Here is a 21424-nt window from a genome sequence, read left to right as displayed (position 1 = left end):
TATATTAAATTATTCTAAAAAATATTATCAAATATGCATAGCTATGAGATATGAAAGTTATATTAATCACTCATTTAAATTTCTTGCACCACTCTCTATTAAAAGTAAACACCAAACCTTGAAAAAACCCATCGATTTTTTTTTTTTTTTTTTTTTTTTGTTAGGTTTAATAATAGAAGTTTGATTGAAGTTTTGTGAGAATGTCCAATGTGGCGAAGATAATATTGAAGCTACTTGAATAGCAAGACATTTCTAATCATAATAAAAGAACTATGATAAACACTACTTAAAATGCAAAACTATATTTGTCGAGACATTTATTCCCCTACATAAAATACAAACATGTTTTAGGGTTATTAGTTCAATACATTTGCATTAAGTTTCTGATTTTTCATTAATTATTCTTTGAGGTTAGTTCAATGTAGTACGTTGCATCCAGTTTCTAATTTCTCTTTAATTATTCTTTGGGGTTAGTTCAATGCAGTTGCATCAAGTTTTCGATTTTCCGTTAATTATTATTTGAGGTTAGTTCAGTGCAATTGCATCCACTTTATAATTTCCTGTTAGTTATTCATTAAGGTTAATTCAGTACAATTATATTCAGTTTTCAATGTTTCATTAATTAGTCTTTGAGATTAGTTCATTGCATTTGCATCCATGTTCCAATCTCATGTTAATTATTCTTTGAGGTTAGTTCAATACATCTACATCCAGTTTTTTTTATTTCCCGTTAATTATTTTTCTAGGTTAATTAGTTCAATAGTTTACAATTTCAAGTTATTTATGTTGTCACACCCCAAATTTCAAGACAATATTTAAAACAATGATATTCAATCATCTGGAAACCCGGGGTGAAACAAAACCCAATACCCTGTTATCAAACACGATAAAAAAAAACTGAAATCAAAAGAAAACCAAAAGAACAACTCTTAATGTACGAATTCAAGAATTTCTAAACAACTCTATTACATCTATTTCAAATCAAGACTTTATACCTCATAAAATTTATACCAGAAGACTCCAAGAGCGAATCCAAATCAAGCGTCTTCATCCACTGCATTCTACCATCTATGTTTCCAAGAAACACACCCACGTTGCAAAAGAAAGCAAACATGGGTCAACAAATTGAATTTGCTAGTATGAGTAGACTAACAACATAAAAACAATTTCATACTTTAATTATCCAAACAAACATTTTATATGTACCCATAATTTAACCATTCTCAGCTTGGAAGACAGGTAGTTCCGTCATTTCAACCGACATAGTTTCTTCTCAAGCAAGACATACATTCTATTAACTCATTATGATAACTCATTTTAATAACTTAGTAATTTAATTAAATCTTACCGATATCCACTTCTGTATAAGGGTAGGACAGCGTCTCTGCATAAAAAGTCAATAAATCTTACTCTCCTGCAAAACAAAGTTAGATTTCCCAAACGTAATTATTTATAATAAATATCTATTTCACTCTTATTGCAACCATTATGGGTATATATAATCTGGCATAATATATCACTAATATTAACATTCATGTCACACCACCATATCCATTATATCATAATATGTCACCAATATTAGCAAACATTCATATCACACCACCATATCCATCATATCACAATATATCACAAATATTAACTAACATTCATATCACACCACCATATCCATCATATCACATTAACCATATTCACATTCTTTCGTAAGAAATTATATGCGTCATATCATAATATATCACCAATCATGTCCAACAACTCGCTCATACTTAAAGCCAATATTTTTCTTAAAAACCACTTGCCTTCTTATGAGAACGAGGAAATATATCCCAACTAGGGAGTACATTCTTCCCTCGTAAGTATTAACTCACACAAACCACGCATATATTTCTCATAAAAAATCATGTACATCATAATACATAAATATTCATATGCAATAACTCAGTCACACGTAAAATCAATATTTTACTTTGCTTAATTATTTATCTCGTTGACTCATTTATTAAAAGACACATCCCAACCTTTAGTTCCTACTCCACGATTTGCACTTCACACATTTGCCAAATCACACATATCTGTGTGCCTCACTCACACCGAGTACCACTACAAGACATATGTTCCAAGTGGGGATATTATCTCCAGAAAACATATTTTCATCTTGTAAACTCGTAATTTGTGAGTCACCGCCATCTCTAGGCTTTCCATACACATACACAAAGCCTCTTTTGGGCATAACAAAATATCAGGTCATTCATGGCACATTCAATGAATACCTTAGGTCATTTCCGCCACATTCAAAGAATACCCATCATAATACTAACAGGTCATTCATGGCACATTCAATGAATACCTTGGGTCATTCTCACCACATTCAAGGAATACCCATCATAATACTAACCGGTCATTCATGGCACATTCAATAAATATCTTAGGTCATTCCCATCATAATACTAATAGGTCATTCATGGCACATTCAATAAATATCTTACATTCCAACCACATTCAAGTAGAATACATTCCCGGCAACATTCAAGGAATACAAAGAAACCATTGAAGGCTTAATGCCTTAGTTATTCCTCTCTAAGGCGACTTTTCACATGACATCATTAGTCGTAAACATTTCCTTTCATTTCTTTTCATCAAAGAGGCGTGGAGAGATCTAAAGATGTGGGCGACACATTAAATTTTTACCGGACACTTTTACACCGGATTTTAACACTCAAGAGTTATCATTTATTATAATATTTTCATTATAAAACAAACATTGTCTCAAACAATAATTCATTACTAAAGATTCCAAACACAATAACTAATCAACTCACCTCATTATTAATTATATAACTCTTATATATCAAAAAGTTCAATCAGGAATAACGCATTAGTTAAATGTCTCGTGAATACATTTTAAACAACTACAATCATATACACAATTAAGTACTAACATTTTTCACATATAGTTATCACAATAACTAATAACTAATATATAATATATAATATATATAGTATAGTGTAGTGGCTGCACTTTTGCTCAAAGCTGCCTACCTATCCAAATCTTTCAAGATTGGAATCAAGCCTTCGTAGTTCTTATCAGCCACATAGTCAATGTTGTAGTTTTTCTTACATTCATCTAAATGACATGTAACTTAATTATTTAGAAACTAGGGTATATATATATATATATATATATATATATATATATATATTCATGTAGAACTCGAAGTCCCAACCTCATCCCATCTAGAAGAAAACTTAGGTTGAACACGGTAAAAATTCTAATTTTCAGCAAACTAGATTTCTGACGGACTTTCTTCCGAAGACCACAACTCTTTCCACAAGTGTCCAAACGCTACAAGGCTTTTTGCGTTGAAAAGAAAACTCTCGGAACTTACTCTTTTATGTTTTACGAAAATATTACCTCTCACTCTAACTATATGAAAACTGGACTCGAACACAGTGCACCAAAACAAAATTCTGATGCACTGTTTTCAGTAAACCAAACTTGACAGGTTTGATCACTTGGTGGTCGCAGCTCTTACTATATCTTGATTAAGACAGGTTTATCACTTGGTCGCTTTTAGTGTCATGTTTTAGGGTTATTCATGGAATTCGTGCGTTTGAACCTCATCTAGGCTTGAATATTCTTTTTAGCAGACTTGCACACCATTATGATAAATTAGTAAGTATACTAGGACAGGTCGTCAGGCCTTTAATATTAGGTAGATAGTCAACTTTTGTCACATTATGATTCACTACGCCTTCGCCTTTCAGAAACCTTATATATAGTTTACATTGAATCTAAGTAATTGTTTTGTTGTTATGCTTTGGTATTCACAAAAATATCCATTGTGCTATTAATTTCAAGAAATCATGTCAATGTGCATAAATAATAGGACTCACCTTTCCCCTGAGTGTGACTGCAAGTCCAATTGGCTGACCTTCTCTAAGCTTAAATGTAGCAATAGACACCCTCGCCCGAGCCTTCACTGGCCTTTGACCACAAATAATAGACAAATCTTTCGTTGCTGCATCCCTAGTCTTTCTCTCCCACATTTTTTATCTTATCATATTTTATCTTTATTTTTATCTTTTCTTTTATTTTATCTTTATCTTTCTTTTTTTTTTTGAAATATTATTATTACTTTTTTAAACCCTAATAAATAGGGAAAAATATAAATAAAATAAACGGGGTGTTTCAATGCTTTGAGGTCAGTGCGATGCAGTTACATCCGGCTTCCGATTTCCAGTTAACTATTATTTGAGGTTATTTCAATGCATTTGCATCTAAATTTTGATTTCCTTTTAGTTAATATCTTATTTTAGTTTAATGCAATTGCATCCAGTTTCTGATTTTCCGTTAATTATTCTTTGAGGTTTGTTCAATACAGTTGCATCCAATTTCCGATTTTATGTTAATTGTTCTTCGAGGTTAGTTCAATGCATTTGCATCAAATTTTCAATTTTCCGTTAATTATATTTTGAGGTTAGTTCAATGAAGTTATATCAAATTTATAATTTCCCGTTAATTATTCATTTAGGTTAGTTAAGTGCAGTTTCATCTATTTTTCAATGTTTTGTTAATTAGTCTTTGAGATTAATTCATTGCATTTGCATCCAGTTTCCAATTTCCCGTTAATAACTCTTTAAGGTTAGTTCAATATATCTACATCTAGTTTCTCATTATTTATGCTTTGAAGTAATTAGTTCGATGCAATTACATCCGGTTTCTGATTTCCCGTTAACTATTTTTTGAGGTTATTTCAATACATTTGTATTTAGTTTCCGATTTCCACCAATTATTTTTTGAGGTTAGTTCAATGTAGTTGCATTCGTTTTTTTATTTTCTGTTAATTATTTTTTGAGTTTAGTTCAATGTATTTGCATCCAGTTTCCGGTTTCCCATTAATTATTATTTTATATTTGTTTGATGTATTTGCATACCATTTCTGATTTCCCGTTAAATATATTTCAAGGATTTGCATCTAATTTCTAATTTCCCGTTAGTTATTCTCTTACGTTAGTTTAATACAATTGCATCCAGTTTTCGATTTCTAATTAATTACTTTTTGAGTTTAGTTTATTACATTTGTATAAAGCTTCTGATTTCCCGTTAATTACTCTTTGAGCTCAGTTATGTATTTGAATTAAGTTTTCGATTTCCTTTTAATTATCCAATGTGGTGTGTAATACCAACTCCTACTGATCCATCTGTAGTGTCCTTACAAACATGACATAAAAAATAAATTGTATTTGATTTACAATGTGGGATCATCGAAGATTATCTAGTTCCTAATTTTTCGTTAATTATTCTTTAAATTATGCATGACTTACTATGTGGAATCTTTAAAGATTATCTACGAACGAGTGTTGTTATATTAATTATTCTGAAAAATATTTGAAAATATACAGACCTATTATATATTATTATTATATTGATCACTCATCCAAATTTCTTATAACGTGAAAGCCTCACTCTCCATTAAAAAAAAAAAAAAAACTCACCTTTGATAAAACCCTTTAACTTCATTTTGTTGTTTAATAATAGAAGTTTGATTGAAGTTTTGTGAGATTGCCTAATAAAACAAAGTTCATATATATTGAAGCTACTTGACTACAAGGAGTTCCCAATCATACGGAAAGAGATAAGATAAACACCATTTTAAATGCAAAGTTATACTTATCGAGACATTCCCACAACATATAACCCAACTATGTTTTGAGGTTAGTTCAATGCATTTGCATCCAGTTTTTTATTTTCTGTTATTTATATTTTGAGATTAGTTCAATGCAGTTGCATCCAATTTCGATTCCCGGTTATTTATTTTTTGAGGTTAGTTTAATGCATGCATCCAAATTCGATTTCTTGTTAATTATTATTTTATGTTAGTTCAATACATTTGCATCCAATTTCCAATTTCCTGTTAATTGTTCTTTGAGGTCAATTCAATGCATTTGCATCCAATTTTTGATTTTCTGTTAATTATTCAGTGAAATTAGTTTAATACATTTGCATCATCCAATTTTCGATTCCCGTTATTTATTTTTTGAGGTTAGTTCAATGCAGTTGCATCCAGTTTCCGATTTCTCGTTAATTATTATTTGCGGTTAGTTCAATATATTTGCATCCAATTTCCAATTTCATGTTAATTGTTCTTTGAAGTCAGTTCGATCAATGCATTTACATCCAGTTTTTTATTTCCCGTTAATTATTATGTGAAATTAGTTTAATGTATTTGCATCCAGTTTTCGATTTCTCGTTTATTATTTGATAAGGTTGCATTTGCATATAGTTTTCGATTTCCTGTTAATTATTGTTTGAGGTCAGTTCAATGAATTTGCATCCAGGTTTGATTTCCCATTAATTATTTCTTGATATTAGTGGTTCAATGCATTTGCATCCAGGTTTATTTTTAAGATTAGTTCGGTCAGCGTTTATCCAGGTTTCCAATTTTTCGGTAATTATTCTTTAAGATTAATTAATTTTACGCATTTGCATCATGTTTGCAATTTATAATTAATTTTTCTTTAAAGTTAGTTCAATGCAGTTGCATCCAGTTTCCGATTTCCCGTTAATTAAATCTTTGAGAGTTAGTTCAATACATTTGTATCCAATTTATGATTTCCCGACAATTATTTTTTTATGTTAGTTTGATGTATTTGCATCTAAGTTTTGATTTTCCATTAATTATTCTTTGAGGTTAGTTTAATGCAGTTGTATCAATATTCCAATTTTCTATTAATTACTTTTTAAGATTAGTTTATTGTTTGCATTTGCATCTAGTTTCCGATTTCTCAACAATTATTTTTTGATGTTAGTTTGATGTATTTGCATCCAAGTTTTGATTTCCCGTTAATTATTTTTTGAGGTTAGTTTAATGCAGTTGTATCCATATTTCAATTTTCTATTAATTACCTTTTAAGATTAGTTTAATGCTTGTACTTGCATCCAGTTTCCGATTTTTCGTTAAATATTATTTGAAATTAGTTCGATGCATTTGCATCTAGTTTTCGGTTCCCCATTAATTGTTATTTGACGCGTGTTAGCTTCATTCAGTATTATATATATATTAAAATATTTGTCATTATTGTTTTACCTTTATTTTATTTTATTTTTCATTTTCTATTATATATTTTGTGATGTTATTTTTTGTATAATTTAATTTTCCACATGTAATTTAATTCATGTAATTTAATTCAGACAATAGACAATGTACTATAGTTTGAACGGATTGCTCATATCTTCTATTGATGGCCATTGCACGAACCAGATCAGAGTCGGATTCAGGGTCATCAGGTGTCAATGTACCAATAATGTCATGAGGCGGCAAAAAACTGAAGTCACTCCTATCGGCCACAGTTCCTTTTGCATATGATGCTTTATCCTTATTCATCGCACTCTTTGATTGTGTTGTTTGCTCAATAAAATAAATGATTCTTTGGCTTCCCAGAATGCTTGTAGTAAAGGTTCAAGAAGGTTACTTGTTGGGTAATTTTCACAAGGAATGCGATTGAAAGAGAACATACCTTCTCGACGAGGATAAGATTGATCTCTAGCTTCCATGGCACACAAATGCTGAGAGGGGGATTTATGAAAAAGGAATTGCAATAGATGATTGGGGTATTGACTAATGCAATCGTCTCGAAATTTAACTATGTCCTCCCAACTTTTTCATACTAAATACTCACTAGCCGCAAGTACACTTTCATGAGGGAGATCCTGGAAATGATCAAGTTTATCTAGTTTGTACCCACGAACAAGGTAGTGCACCAGCACGGCCACGACCAACAAAGGAGCTACCGATAGAGTTCTCGTGATTGTAGATGCAAAGCACTTGTATAACCTAGGCAATATTGACCTCTTTTTCAAGGTCCGATTCCTTTGAATCACACCATCATATATCATTCAAGAGTGATACAACTACCGTTTCGAATTTCATGCGGCTAAAAACAAGGCTAGCCATCTAATGACAATTGTGAAAGTTCCTACTATGACTGTGAGAATCTGGCTGACAACAATTGTTTGCATTGACCATTCGTAATCAGAATTTCCTGAACAAAATTGCAGCTGCTTTAGAATAAGAGAACTTATTGAAGCTTGTATTAGGACGACTGAACACAATGGGGTGATTACGCGACAGCTCCATACATCGGGTTTATGAAAATTGTGTATCATTGCAGTAAACGTACCGGTAACACAACTCCAATCGATCGAACATGGTGCTGCTCCCTTTTGCAATTAGATCATTGAAATGACTAGGGATAATACTCTTGTATTCTTTAGTAGACGGATAAATCTGCCAGAACATTAGGAGCAATAGCGCACCAGCAGGCACAAAACAATAATATGTTCTGTGTTGAACAGAACGATCACTCCTGTAAATATTTGTATACAAATGTCTAACTGACATTTTAATTACTATTTAAGTGCCAAACAAAAATGAAGGGAAGAGCTTTTAGCTTTTAGAATGCAGGGTGGTTCTGTACAAACAATCGTCGCCAAAATGCCACTCGAAATACATCTCTTGGCTACAAAAGAAAAATGCGAAGGCCAAAAGAAAAAATTAAAAACTTAGAACAATCAGAGACAATATTTTCAATCAAAACATCGAGGAACCGTTTCCAGCTTAGAAATGCAGCATACGACACCAGATTACTCCACTAGACCACGTGAATATAGATTCTTCCAAATGAACAAAAACAAAAATATACATGACAATTCCAAACAAATGAAATCGAATAGTTAATTAAACTTTAGCTTTTACACTTTAGATATATAAAAAAAAAAAAATAAAACCCTTATTTTGGCGGCTGTGTCTTCAGCTTATGTCTCGTTTCCACCCCTTAAACTCTCCTTTCCCCTGCAGGCCTCCGAACAATCTCATTGAGCCGTGCCAGTGGACCTCCAAACACTGTCAAAGCAGCAGCTTCATCCGTTAGAAACTCTGAGATACCAGATCCTCCGGGAAGTGACTACTGCTTGAAACAATTATAAAATGAAGCCAGTGTCATAAGATCACAAGAAAGATGACACTACAAATTATTTTAACATAATATATATGAAAGAACACTAGTGTAAGGAATAAATTGAACACAAACGACGTACAAAACTCAGATGGGAGACCCGTTATGAAGAGGAAATGAAAAAGTCAATTGTTCCCTTCAAGGCTCTAATGAATGCATCAACGTCTTCTTTTGTGTTGTAGAAGTGGAGACTAGCACGCGCACCTGCATTAATTCCCAAGTATCGATGGAGAGGTTGAGCGCAATGATGACCTGATACTGAAACAATAAAACATAGAAAGCCAGAAACTTGTAGGTAGCTAACATGTGTTACGTGTATATATATCCATAATAAGAAGGGTTAACCAATTTTACCCCCCACTAGATGAGCCAATTAGGATTCCCCCCACTAGATAGCCAATTAGGATCCCCCCCTAAATACACACAAAAAACAGTCAAATTGGGTTGACCAAATTTTTGTGTGTGTGTTTTTTGGGAGACCCTAATTTCCCATCTAGTTTGGGGAATCCTAATTGGCTCATCTAGTAGGGGGGTAACACTAGTTCACCCTAATAAAAATGTGTCCTCTCAGGAGAATATGATAAAATGATAGATACAGTAAAAATATGAAGATACGAGTGCTCTCCAGTCTCCTCAAATGATATAATAGAATAGATATTTAGAGACATAATAAACAATTTTGACTAAAGAGGAAGGTAACACACAATAAACAAGTCTCTCACTAAATTTGAAAAAGTTTCACAATCTTACCTCTCGATCAAGAAAAGTTGCAATGTCTGTTGGATGTATATTCTCAACATTAAACAAACAAAGAGCAGCACGACTGACGTGTTCTGAAGGAACAGGGCCATATATGCGGATGCAAGCTTTCATGAAGATATGTAGCCAACTCTGTCTGCATGGACACAGAACAAGGAGTAGTTTAACAACGTTCTCTAAAGTCTCTAACCTTAAAAATATAGATAAACCTAACGATTTTAACAATAACTAAGTACTGAAAAGACAGCCAGCTACAGCAAAGAGATGATTTGGCCAATACTTTCCAATTAGCTGTTCTAAAATTCGTAAATAATCAAGATACCAACAAGGTGACATCACTAGAAACATATAGAGATGAAAGAGAGAAGAGGGGGGTGGGGAAGGATTTGCTCACCTCATAATCATGGATCTTTTGCATGCCAATCCCGACAAATAATCAATTGCAGCTCCAAGCCCTATAACCTCCCCCCAATTGCAGGAGTTCTAGCCTCAAATCTGGTACAATTGAGCAAATAAAGATCCACGTCAGAGATTGATAGTAAGATCAAACATTTTCTAGTTTCTATTTTCTTTCCTGGGATTCATTACGTATATAAGTCATAAGTAGGTGAAAGCGAGTTTTGTTACACACAAGGTTCTTACTAAGCTAGCTAGCTAATATCTAAATTACTTAGAAACTAGATTGTCACTTTTTTTTATAGTTATTAGTGACAAAAACTTTTTAAGATCTAGTGAATGAGGACCTTTTCAAAATGAAGGTCTTATATACTAATTTATTATGTACGCAGTACCTTATAATTTGTTTCATTTTCAAAAAAAAAAAAACAAAGGAAAAGGGAAAAAAAAAAGTTGTATAGGACCGCCAACCGTGTTATTACATGCATTAGATTTATGTTACATCACTGATTTCATCTTGTTCCAGATAAACCAAAACTATTTACAGAAACTTTAAATTGTATATCATAAGGTTTTCAGTAGATTTTCAAACTTTGTAGAAAATAAATACTCATTTTAGGGTAATAGAGAACAAGAAACTAGCAGATAAAGGGAAAGAATAGTTAAACTCTGGAAGTGTGTCTTCAAAGTAGTAGAAAGATAGAAGCACGTGATATTGCCAACAAAAAAAGGAAAAAGGTTATGTTCCTGTTATAAACAAAAGATCAGATCATAAAGTCTTGATTTAGCAATTAGAGTTTCTAAGCTACTGTTAAAAACCAGTTCACTTCAGGAATTCAAGCAATCAAATAAATGCACGAATATGCATACAAACAGACCATTTGTCCAATATGGGGTAGGCAGATGAGCAACAACAGTCTGCAGGTGATTAAACCATAGACTTGGTGTCAATAACCTAACCAAAAATGAAATATAATAGGTGTGTGGAAGCAAAAGGGAAAAGGAATAGTTAACAAGCGATTAAATGACCAGGCAAATGAACTTTCTAGACAGAAACCTAGGCCATATCAATCTTCTCAGAGATATATATCAGTGCTCTTTTACAAATTAAATTATGTGACTCATCAAATAATGGGTTCTAACTTCATACACAATTTTAGTCATTCAATTTGTAGTGCACAATTCTAGCCGTTCCATTTGTAGTTTAGTGTATGTTAGGCTCCAAACAAATTCACTAACCTGGAAAGAGGTTCTGCATAAGTGGAATGATCTAAGAATACATCAGAAATCATTTCGCCACCACCTGAAACATAAAAAGCAAGTTACACATTGTGGTAGAACCAGCCTTTAAACTTGAATATCAACTAAAATTTCTTACTAAGAAAACCCTTTCAGTCCAAGATTACCTAGGAAAGGAGGCATGCCAGACAAGACCTTACTTTTGCCATATAGGAATCCAGCGCCTGTAGGCCCACACATCTGAGACATGTTTATTACTTAATTTCATGTATGGATTATCATTGGGATGAAACATAGTAACAACAATTAAAATACATGTAGAAATAGGTGTCAAAAGCCTCATTTTAGACTATACGAACCTTGTGCGATGATGCAACAAGGAAATCGGCATCTAGACTTTGCACATCAACCACCATATGTGGAACACTTTGACAAGCATGCATCTACAAGTACTTTTGCCCCAACATTGTGAGACCAACTTGTAATATCCTTAATTGGAAGAACAGAACCTAAAAACACAAAGATAATCCATTATGGAAAAATGTTCAAACAACATATCGAACTAAGAACTTCTGCCAAATGCAACAAAGAATAGAACCAGTTCTGTTCTATTCAACAAAATAATAAACACTGGAAAAAGCCTAGTTATAATTACAATGTCACACAACAGATGTAAATCAATGAAGAAAATAGAGTATACAACACAAAATAATGAATTATACATTGTCAACCTCAGTATTGCCTATAAAATGTTGACCATGACAATGATAACTCGATAAGAATGAATTAACAAAAATCAAAAGAAATCAGGGATATCAGTCACTTTGTATCCGTGACAAAGTAACTTAGTTTGTAATATACTGGTGATTCTAAAGCAGTGAATAAATTCGTACTGGAGCTATTTAGAGTATAAGAAGAAGATGGATATAAACGACCATTTCCTCTTGGAGGTACCCCCTTCAAAACAGCCCCCATTTTCTGAGGTGGTTTAAGTTGCTTGTCTGGACCAATCACATTTTGTTGTCATGTGGTCAGTCTTTTCTGTGTCGACTCATTGCATACACCTAATCAACTCTTGTCTCCTAAGTCTATTCCTCTTGTAATTACCTAGAAAACTCTCGGTCTTTTTTCTCCTTGCACAGTTTAACAGTGTGACAACTGACAACCTGAGCTCATGAGCTCATGAGCTTTCAATCAACTCCCATGCCACACCAAGTTATAGTGAACTACGACCCACACTATCCTACTTTCCATTAATTTTTCAAAAATATTTCTGTCCAATAACCACCTTCATTCTAACCTTGGATTATCACTTACCTTGAATTAAATATAACTGAAACCAACTAAACATAAACATTCCCTCATCGCTCTTCTATTTTTAAGCCCACACACTCTTTCGAAAAGGGTCATGTGAACATCTATGAAGGGTGAAAATACCCATCAAGCCATCACACCAGGTAGAATAAAAGCTTTAACAGAGACAAGGCATGAGAAAGGTGAACAGAAAACTTTAAAAATAAAAAGAACACGCCTACCAAGAGTGTTGGAGACATGATGAGTGACCACAAGTTTAAATCTTCTCTCGACAACATTTCTTTCAACTCGTCGATATCAAGAACTTCTTCTTCTGTTAAACTAACAAATTTGAGTGTCACACTAGTCTTTTGAGCCACAATTTGAAAAGGAACAATGGCACTGTGATGTTCGGCAATCGTAAGTATGATCTGCATGAAAGCAAAAGAAGATTTTAAAGGAGACAAGCAAACTGCCATAAGCTGAAATGCTTGGGTAACCAGTGAAAAATGAAGAACCAAGTACAAGGATTTACCTCATCCCCTGGTCTTAAATTCAATAGGCCCCAAGAGTAGGCTACAAGATTCATATCCTTTGTCGCATTTCGTGTAAAAACAATCTCAGTAGACTCTGATGCATTAATGAAACGAGACACCTTTATCCGCGCTGATTCATATTCATCAGCAGCTCTTGCACTAAAGTGCAGGGAGAAATTAGTTAGAATTCATGATGAAGATTATTTTCAGTAAAACCTCTTGCATCAACTGTGTTAAAAGGGATCTAAAAACATACTAGATTACATAAGTACCTCAAGAAATGAATACCACGATGCACATTGGAATTACAGGTTGAGTAATAGTTTTGTAGAGAGTCCAAAACAGCAGTAGGCTTTATCCAAGTAGACCAGTTTTGACTTGTTCACATTCTACAACACCCAAAACAACCATATTAATAAATAAAAAAAAACTACATACAAGCTCCATCAACAATTAAAGTAGTACTAATCTTCTGTTTAAATATTAGCATTTTTAATGAAAAAACGTAACATTGTCCAACAAAAGACACTTTATTTATCCATAACTCTTTTCAAACGTCCTTAGGTTATTACGTTCAATACTAAAACAAGTCTAAAACCAATATCCCACTACCCAAGATGAATTATTTGACCCAATGAGCTGTAAAACATTAAAAAAGTTGGTAATACCTAGTGGGGAATAGGAAAATCAGGTTTAGTAATATACCCAAGTGAAATTGACTGTTTTTCAACAGCAAAAACATTTGAAGAAGCAAGCAGTTGCAGCACAAGAAAAAAGAATAAAAGCTTCGAAAATTTTGATAATTTTACAGTAGTATTAGTAGTGTTTGAAAGGGTAAAAGGGGTTATGAGTTTTAATACTACTCCTTCCATTTTAAACAAGAATAAAATTTTACAGAAGAATAATACGACCAAACATAATATGAATCTAATCTTCAGAGATAAAATAGTGAATATAGATTCTTCAAAATGAACAAAAACAAAAATATATACCCTTATTTTGGTGGCTGTATGTCTCGTTTCCACCCTTAAACTGCCATTTCCGCCTCCGAACAATCTCATTCAGCCGTGCCAGTGCACCTCCAAACTCTGTAGAAGCTTCATCCGTTTCCGTTAGAAACTCTGAGATACCAGATCCTCCGAAGTGACCATTCAATATGATCGTCCAAAGATTCGATTTGAAAGAGGAATTTCATGGCAAGTCGTGCTCTTTCTTCGAACTCCTCAGTTGGGCTCTCACTCAAGCATTTGAATATAGCAATCGGTAGTTGTCTAAAAACCCAATGCAACATCTCGACAAACACTTTCTCTATAGATGTATATAGATCTTCAAAGCGTTGAGGGGTTTCAGCAAGGATGCGACCAATAATGGCATGAAGAATTCTATTAATATTGTAGACCGGTGATTCCTTCAATTTAAAAAGGATCTGACGAGCACGATTCAGATCCAGATGCAAACCGGATTGACGTTGGGGACGATACTCCTCAGGGAGCAGACCACTAAAGTCGCCATCTCTGCACAAATCTTTTGCATATGAAAAGAATTCTTTTGCGACCGGTGGCATTAGTGTTTGGTCAATGAAGAGAATGATTTCTTGGGCTTGTTTGAATCGTGTACTAGAGATCCAACAAGATTACCTGGTAAGGAAACTTGTGCAATTTTCACGAGGGCTACCACTGGAAGAGTCATGGGAGTATATTCCATTCCAAATCCCATTTCAAACTCCGTTCTAAGATCAAAAAAATCAGAGCGGTATGGGTATTTTCGAAGAGAGTTGCAGTAGATTAGTAAGGGGCTCACTACAGCAAACCTCCCTTAATCTGATTATATCATCCACACTTTTTCGCACAATATACTCACTAGCCCACCGACCGAGATAATAGAGGTGTGTATCCTCTTTGTCCGGACCAATAAATAAGTGACGACTAGCGATATTGGGCACACCATCAACAACGACGCTATCCAGACTATTCTATTGAATAAACATGCACAGAACGTGTATAATCTATAGATAGTCACCCCTTTTCAAGGTTCGATTTCGAGTTGAATTCCAAAAATTTGGACAGTATGAAAATTCGATTTGTATTCCATGCGCCTAAACAATGCTAGCCATCTAAAGACAACTGGGAAAGTTCCAACTATGACAGTGAGAATCTGGGTGACAACTATTATTGGCATCGACCAATCATAATCAGACATCCCAAAACAAAACTTCACTCGCTTCAAAATGAGAGATCTTATTAAAGCTTGTATTAAGATGACTAAACACAATAGGCAGATTGTGCCAACACCGCAGACACCAGGTTTTTGCTTATTGTAAATTGTGGATCATAGCAATAAGCGCACAAGTAACATCCCCTCAATCGACCAAACATGCTACTGCTCCCTTTTCTAAGAACCTTATTATAGCTCCTAGTGGTGAAGCTATTATTCTTTTTAATGGACGGATAAATCTGCCAGAACATTGAGAGCAATAGCACCATAAAGCACAAGACTATGATATGTTCTATGATGAACAGAACAATAACTCCAGTATGTATTTGTATACAGATGTTTACGACGGTAGATATGACGAAAATGCTCAAGGATATCAAATTTGAAAAAATATCGGCATCTCTATTATTTCCAAAAGAAGGCATGAGAAAACCCATACAGACACATATAAAGGTAGTCCCACATAGTTTAGAAAACTGATCCTGGGCACTCGGCATTGAGGTCGTCAGATCGACAGGGAGTTTAGTTGCTATGGAAAGAAGAGTTAGAGAAACAGAATTGAGTGTGAATAGCTTACAGGGTAGCCATCGCTTTTTAGCACGAATTCCAGCTACGATATCACAAAGCATCAATAGCATGCACACCAAAGAAGCTGCAGCTATGTATAAACCAATAACAGGCACAGGTGAAGGGAACTTAGAACCATCTACAGTTCCATTGATGCAACCATGGTTTGCCATTGTTTCTCTGTTGTCTCACAGTTTGAAGGAGTGAAACATGGACCTAGCTCTCCTTTAATAATGGCAATCGGAACAAGTTTTTTTTCTTTTTCCTTTTTTTAGATAAGCATTACTTTTATTGATGTGCTTTTTCTTTTTCCTTTTTTTAGATAAGCATTACTTTTATTGAATTGATGTATGAAGCAAGGTATAACATAATGCACACTGCACATATGAGGGAGATTCTCATACGAAAGATACATAAGCATAACTTTTATTGATTTATGAAGCAAGGTATAACATATCCTCATACTGTCCCTAGTATCCTAATTAAATCCCATTACTACTTAATTCTTATCATCATTTCAAACAAATAATTCTTTCTTGCGGAGAACCTTGAGAACCAATACCACAACAAAGCTTTAACATCAAGCAAGACTCTATCTATTCTTGCATTTCGGCTTTCTGAATATCTCGTCATTTCTAGCTAGCTTATGAAGTCATTGCAATCCAAGGGCCCTTCAAATTTTAAAACCCAACAAAATGGTAGTGGTGAAGGCACTGAAGAACCATTACCAAAAGATCTTACATTTCAATAGCTAGAGAAAAGTAAGAAAATAACAAAAAACAAAAAAAAGTAAAAAAAAAAGGGGGGGATCTTACATTTCAAGAATAATTATTTCAATGATGCATACGTTTCCCTAGCTATTTCAAGATTAGAAATTAAAAATTATTAGAGATAACGAAAAAACAACTAATCTTGTTAATCATTCAGAATAATTATTTCTCTATAATTTCCTTTTATAATATCCTACATATAAAAAATCACGGTTGTTAGTAAACATAGTCTACTTCTCCACTGCACCTGAAAGAAGATATGACAAAACATCGTTCAAAAGAAATTTATCAAAACCACTATGCTCGAATTATACCTTGGCTGAGATACTCTTCCATTTTTTTTCATTGAGAAGAAAATGTCTTGGTGCATAGATCTCCATCAGAGTTACCCATGCTCTTGCTCTTAGACATGCCTATTTATTTATAGTTTTATACCAAGGGAATGTACCTCTGCTCTGCTTTAAGTAGCAATAACAGGACAATAACTTACCCTTCAAGAGAAAAAAACCCCGCGTCTGTTTCCTTCTTGGTGCATGTTCTAAACCTTTGGTGAGTTCCCGCTACAGTACAGTGATTTACCCAAGTTCTATTGACTGATGCAGCTGATCTATCAGAACCTTAATTCCCACAAATTCTGCCGTTGTTTACTCCTCATTTGTCACAAACTCTCAACTTACAGCAACCTTTTAAAACTCACAGTTGCACACTTGCACTCTCCAACAAATGCTACTCGATGTACCCTTTTGAATTTTTGAGTTTAGCCTTTTATCCAAGGGTGTTTCTGCTGGAAAATAGAGGTGTTATCTTGTGCCAGCATCAAACTACCAATTAAGGAGTTGGTGTTGAAATGGAAGAAGTGATAGTTTGAGATTGTGGCAATAAAGATTAAATAGTAAATTGACTAGGTATGATGGTCAGATGGTGCACCAATTTTGGTCAGTTTAAGATAGGCATTCTTAGTATAAAACACTTTAAATACCGTGTGTCAGTTGGACTTTTTTTTTTTTTTTTTTTTTTGGTGCAAATCATACTATTATATATTACTCATCATCATCAAACAACCAAAGGACTGCAGTTTGAAGCCACTATACAACTTGGAAGATCCGAGCTTCCTAACTGCTTTCGAGCCCAAGCAACTAGCAAGTCAGCGTCCCCATTTAAAGACCTACTGATCCATCTAAACACAAAAGACTTACTTCCAGACAGACAACTGTTTATACACCCTTTTACAGCCTCCCATTCCCATCTACAGGAGCTTTGGTTTAAAGCTCCAATAACTTCCAAGTTATCCCCTTGAAACACAAAAGCTTTGTTTCCCAAATTCTTTTGCCGGAATGGTGCCATACCTTCCTTCTTTCTAGCTGGCTTCTGCTGCTTTGCCTCCAAAGCCTTAAAGCGTCTAACAGCAGCCCCCACAATGCATCCTTCATCGTTTGCTGCAATTGCTCCTGCTCCAGCCCATCCAGTTTTCCTGCAAAAAGATGCATCAAACCTAATTATTATGTTGTCATTTGGTATGCTATGAAAATCATCCTCAAATTGAAAACATGCTATATTTGTATTAGGTTGAGAGTTAGGAGATTCTTCTCTGTATGCCAAGTAGCATCTTTCAGCTCTCCCTCTGCTCTTCCTAATCATTCCTTCTCGATTAGCCTTTTTTTTTTTTTTTTCTCAAACTTGATTTCATTTCTGGTTTGCCAGATTTGGTGGAGCATGAAAACCAAATGTGTACCAGCCAGTCTATACTCATTGTTCTTGTTACAGCACCACCCTACTGCCTGTTCCAGTCTATCTTTTACCGACATCTTTTGCTCCTTGTGGACTCTCACCCCTACTTGTGATCCAAACCAGACAGTTCTAACCCAATCACACTTAAAGAAAATGTGGTCTGCAGTTTCCAGCTCCTTGAGGCAATAGGGGCAAGAAAACTCCCCTATCATGTGCCTTTCAGCAAGGGTGGCTCCCAGAGGTAGCACTTGTGTCACGCCCCGGATTTCGACAGAATTCGGAAAAAATATTATTTGTCCCCGACTCTTCGATCTCCGAGGTGTGAACGCACTCTCAACTCCCAAAAACCCATAAACAGTTTAAATATGCGGATAATTAAAAACCAATAAAAATTTACATTTAAACAAAAGTCTTCTTCCTTACAAAAATTTACAAATAAAATTAGGTTACAAATCTCTTTTCAATAACTCTTTAATTAAATTTACAAATGAAATACATAAAACATTGTCTAGACTAAAAATCTATATCACCTCAAGGGAAAGCAAAACATATCTTGAGATGCAACGCTAACACAAACCACAAGCAGCAACCAACCTTCTTCAACACTAAACCTGTCAAAACTTATCAACTATGTTCATTGAATGAACACACCCGATAAGCAAACATGCAAATCGGGTCAGCATTATAAAAATGCTGGTGTGAGTAGCCCTAAAATACAACATATAATTATACAAATATATACACAATCCATACAAATATATGCTTGTGTTATGTCCTACTTAACCACATCTCCTGCACTTCCTTTTGCCACTTGATTTTTCTTCATCTCTTCCTCTTATTCTTTGTTTCTTTGGTCTTCCAGGATTTCTGTTATTGGGAGGAGGTAATACAACATTTGTAGGTTTAATCTGATCACAAAGAAGACATTGGAATCAAATTAAATGAGCAAGAAATTGGAATCAAATTAATATATATATTTAAGGGTAAAAGGAATTGACCTGACCTTGTCCCAATATTCTTGGTTGGCTACTGGATAGATATAACTTGCGTAGGTTGCTCTAAATGACTCCACAGTGTAGTAGTGACTGCAATATCTACAAATTAAGTGAAAAAAAAATAAAAAATCAATAAGTGATAGGAAAGTAAAATTTATAAGTCACAATAAATTAAGTGCCAAAGTAACAACTCACTTGGCCCAACTCTCTCTACTAGGCCTTCTTGGCCTTATGACAAATATAGCATGGACACAAGGTATCCCTGTCATCTGCCACACAATGCATTCACAAGTTAAAAGATTTAAGTCCACAATAAACCTTTTACCATTCTTGGTATTGGTTGACAAGAATTGATTTGGTCCAACCCCTGAAACCTTATACTTATGGTACTTCTTTTCCAACCTTTTAATTATATCTTTTACAGCTGGTACCAAATCACCATCAGTTAGTTCCAAACCTAGTTCTCTTCTATCATGCATAAGTACCATAACAGTGAGAGTGTACTTATCCATGAACTGAAATAGAGGCTTGTCTTTTATCTTTAGGATCCAAGCATTGAAGGATTCACTAAAATTACTAGTGAGAACATCACACTTTGATGTTAGATCAAAGTATGCCCTAGCCCATGTCCTCTTAGGTTGCTTCTCTAACCATATTTTGGCATTCTTCTCATCATGTTCTAGTGTTTCCATAAAGATTTCATGTGTAGTTATCCTATAACCCCACACACACACACAAAACTCTCCAAGTAATCACCCTTAAAAACACTTTTAAAGTTTTTGTACATATGTTTAAAGCAAAACCTGTAAAAAAAAAAAAAAAGTATGACACGTTAAAAGATAATAAGTATAATTACAAATGTAATTCAAAATAAACAAGTTAATTTTACATGTGGTGAGCATATGGGAAGTTATTGCTTACTGCCTCAATGAGACCTTTCTGCCTATCAGATATGAATGTCAGCTGCCCTGATGGATGCTTGTTCAAGTGAGGCTTCAACAACTCCAACATCTTATGCCAAGTGTATTTATCCTCACCCCTACAAATGAAGATAGCAAGAGGGAAAATACCATTCATAGCATCAAGTCCAATAACACTAAGACAACATCCTCCATACTTGCCTTTAAGGAAACAACCATCAAGTCCAATGATGCGCGATTGGCCTACACCCATTCACAAACCCATCCAATGATTGCTTGAATGCAACAAAGAAATCCACAAAATCATCTAATGAATCCTTATACCATTTGACAATGCTTCCTGGATTCCTTTTCAAAATTTGATTCTTCAATTCTGACACCACCATGTATGTAGCTCTCTTCATAATTACCATTGATTCTCTCTAGTAACAGAACTTTAGTTCTCCAAGCAGTCCAGTAAGATATAAGTACACCATACTAATTATAGATCTCATTATGCAAGTCTACTGGTGCAAAAGTTGGATGAGCCCTAGCAAAGTCTTCTAGTTCATTTGCAACCCAAGGAGCTTTGGCTTGCACATTCTTGTTATTCTTATTATCACCTTCACAGGTATGAGTGGGATTAAATAACCTTAGCTTCAATGTATGCCCATCAACTTTTCTGCTGCAGTTCACAAACCACTTGCATTTAGGGTCCTTACAAACCAACTTATATCTTGTCTTATCATTCTTCTTATGTTTGAAGCTAAACTTCTGAGCAATTGCCATGTCTTTCATAAACTTCCTACACTCCAAAATAGTTCTCCAGGTCATACCGGCCTTTTGTAAGGCTGAAGTTTGTTGTGCCTAATGCTGGATCTTCAATCCTCTCATTATCTTCAGCTTCATACAAGTTTCTAGTAGATTTCACAAATTCATCTATCTGAATATCTACATCCATCTCACCCTCTGACACCAGTTCAAGTTTTGAAATATCATCATCACTAGCTTCACTA

The 21424-nt window shown here is 34.3% G+C and overlaps 1 protein-coding gene and 1 pseudogene across 2 annotated transcripts; both read right to left on the bottom strand.

Annotated features, from left to right (window-relative positions):
• Positions 1-8554: 8554 nt before the first annotated feature.
• Positions 8555-16189, bottom strand: LOC147478312 (cysteine desulfurase 1, chloroplastic-like; annotated as a pseudogene). The gene is made up of 11 exons (XR_015209859.1): positions 15893-16189; positions 13508-13624; positions 13235-13394; positions 12942-13130; positions 11766-11915; positions 11574-11646; positions 11407-11470; positions 10166-10266; positions 9763-9907; positions 9095-9216; positions 8555-8964 (listed from the first exon to the last, which is right to left on the bottom strand). The product of XR_015209859.1 is annotated as a cysteine desulfurase 1, chloroplastic-like (transcript).
• Positions 16190-17839: 1650 nt separating this feature from the next.
• LOC147478311 (uncharacterized) lies at positions 17840-21197 on the bottom strand. The gene is made up of 8 exons (XM_086586212.1): positions 20937-21197; positions 20691-20851; positions 20399-20548; positions 19884-20223; positions 19705-19778; positions 19518-19608; positions 19313-19422; positions 17840-18257 (listed from the first exon to the last, which is right to left on the bottom strand). The coding sequence occupies exons 1-8, from the start codon at positions 21195-21197 to the stop codon at positions 17840-17842; spliced, it is 1605 nt and encodes a 534-aa protein (XP_086442338.1).
• Positions 21198-21424: the final 227 nt, after the last annotated feature.

Source organism: Coptis chinensis, chromosome 9 (genome assembly GCF_015680905.1).
Source record: "Coptis chinensis isolate HL-2020 chromosome 9, ASM1568090v1, whole genome shotgun sequence".
In the NCBI taxonomy this organism is placed as follows: domain Eukaryota; kingdom Viridiplantae; phylum Streptophyta; class Magnoliopsida; order Ranunculales; family Ranunculaceae; genus Coptis; species Coptis chinensis.
This window is presented reverse-complemented; position numbering and strand designations above follow the sequence as displayed.

Bases quoted from the DNA above. Each gene is read 5' to 3' on its own strand.
- LOC147478311 (XM_086586212.1), bottom strand. From the start codon at position 21,197: ATGGCAATTGCTCAGAAGTTTAGCTTCAAACATAAGAAGAATGATAAG. The intron at 20,224-20,398 runs GTAAAATTAACT...GTGGGGTTATAG, and splicing joins TTCCCATATGCTCACCACAT to GATAACTACACATGAAATCT. The intron at 19,609-19,704 runs GTGAGTTGTTAC...CTTAATTTGTAG, and splicing joins AGTAGAGAGAGTTGGGCCAA to ATATTGCAGTCACTACTACA.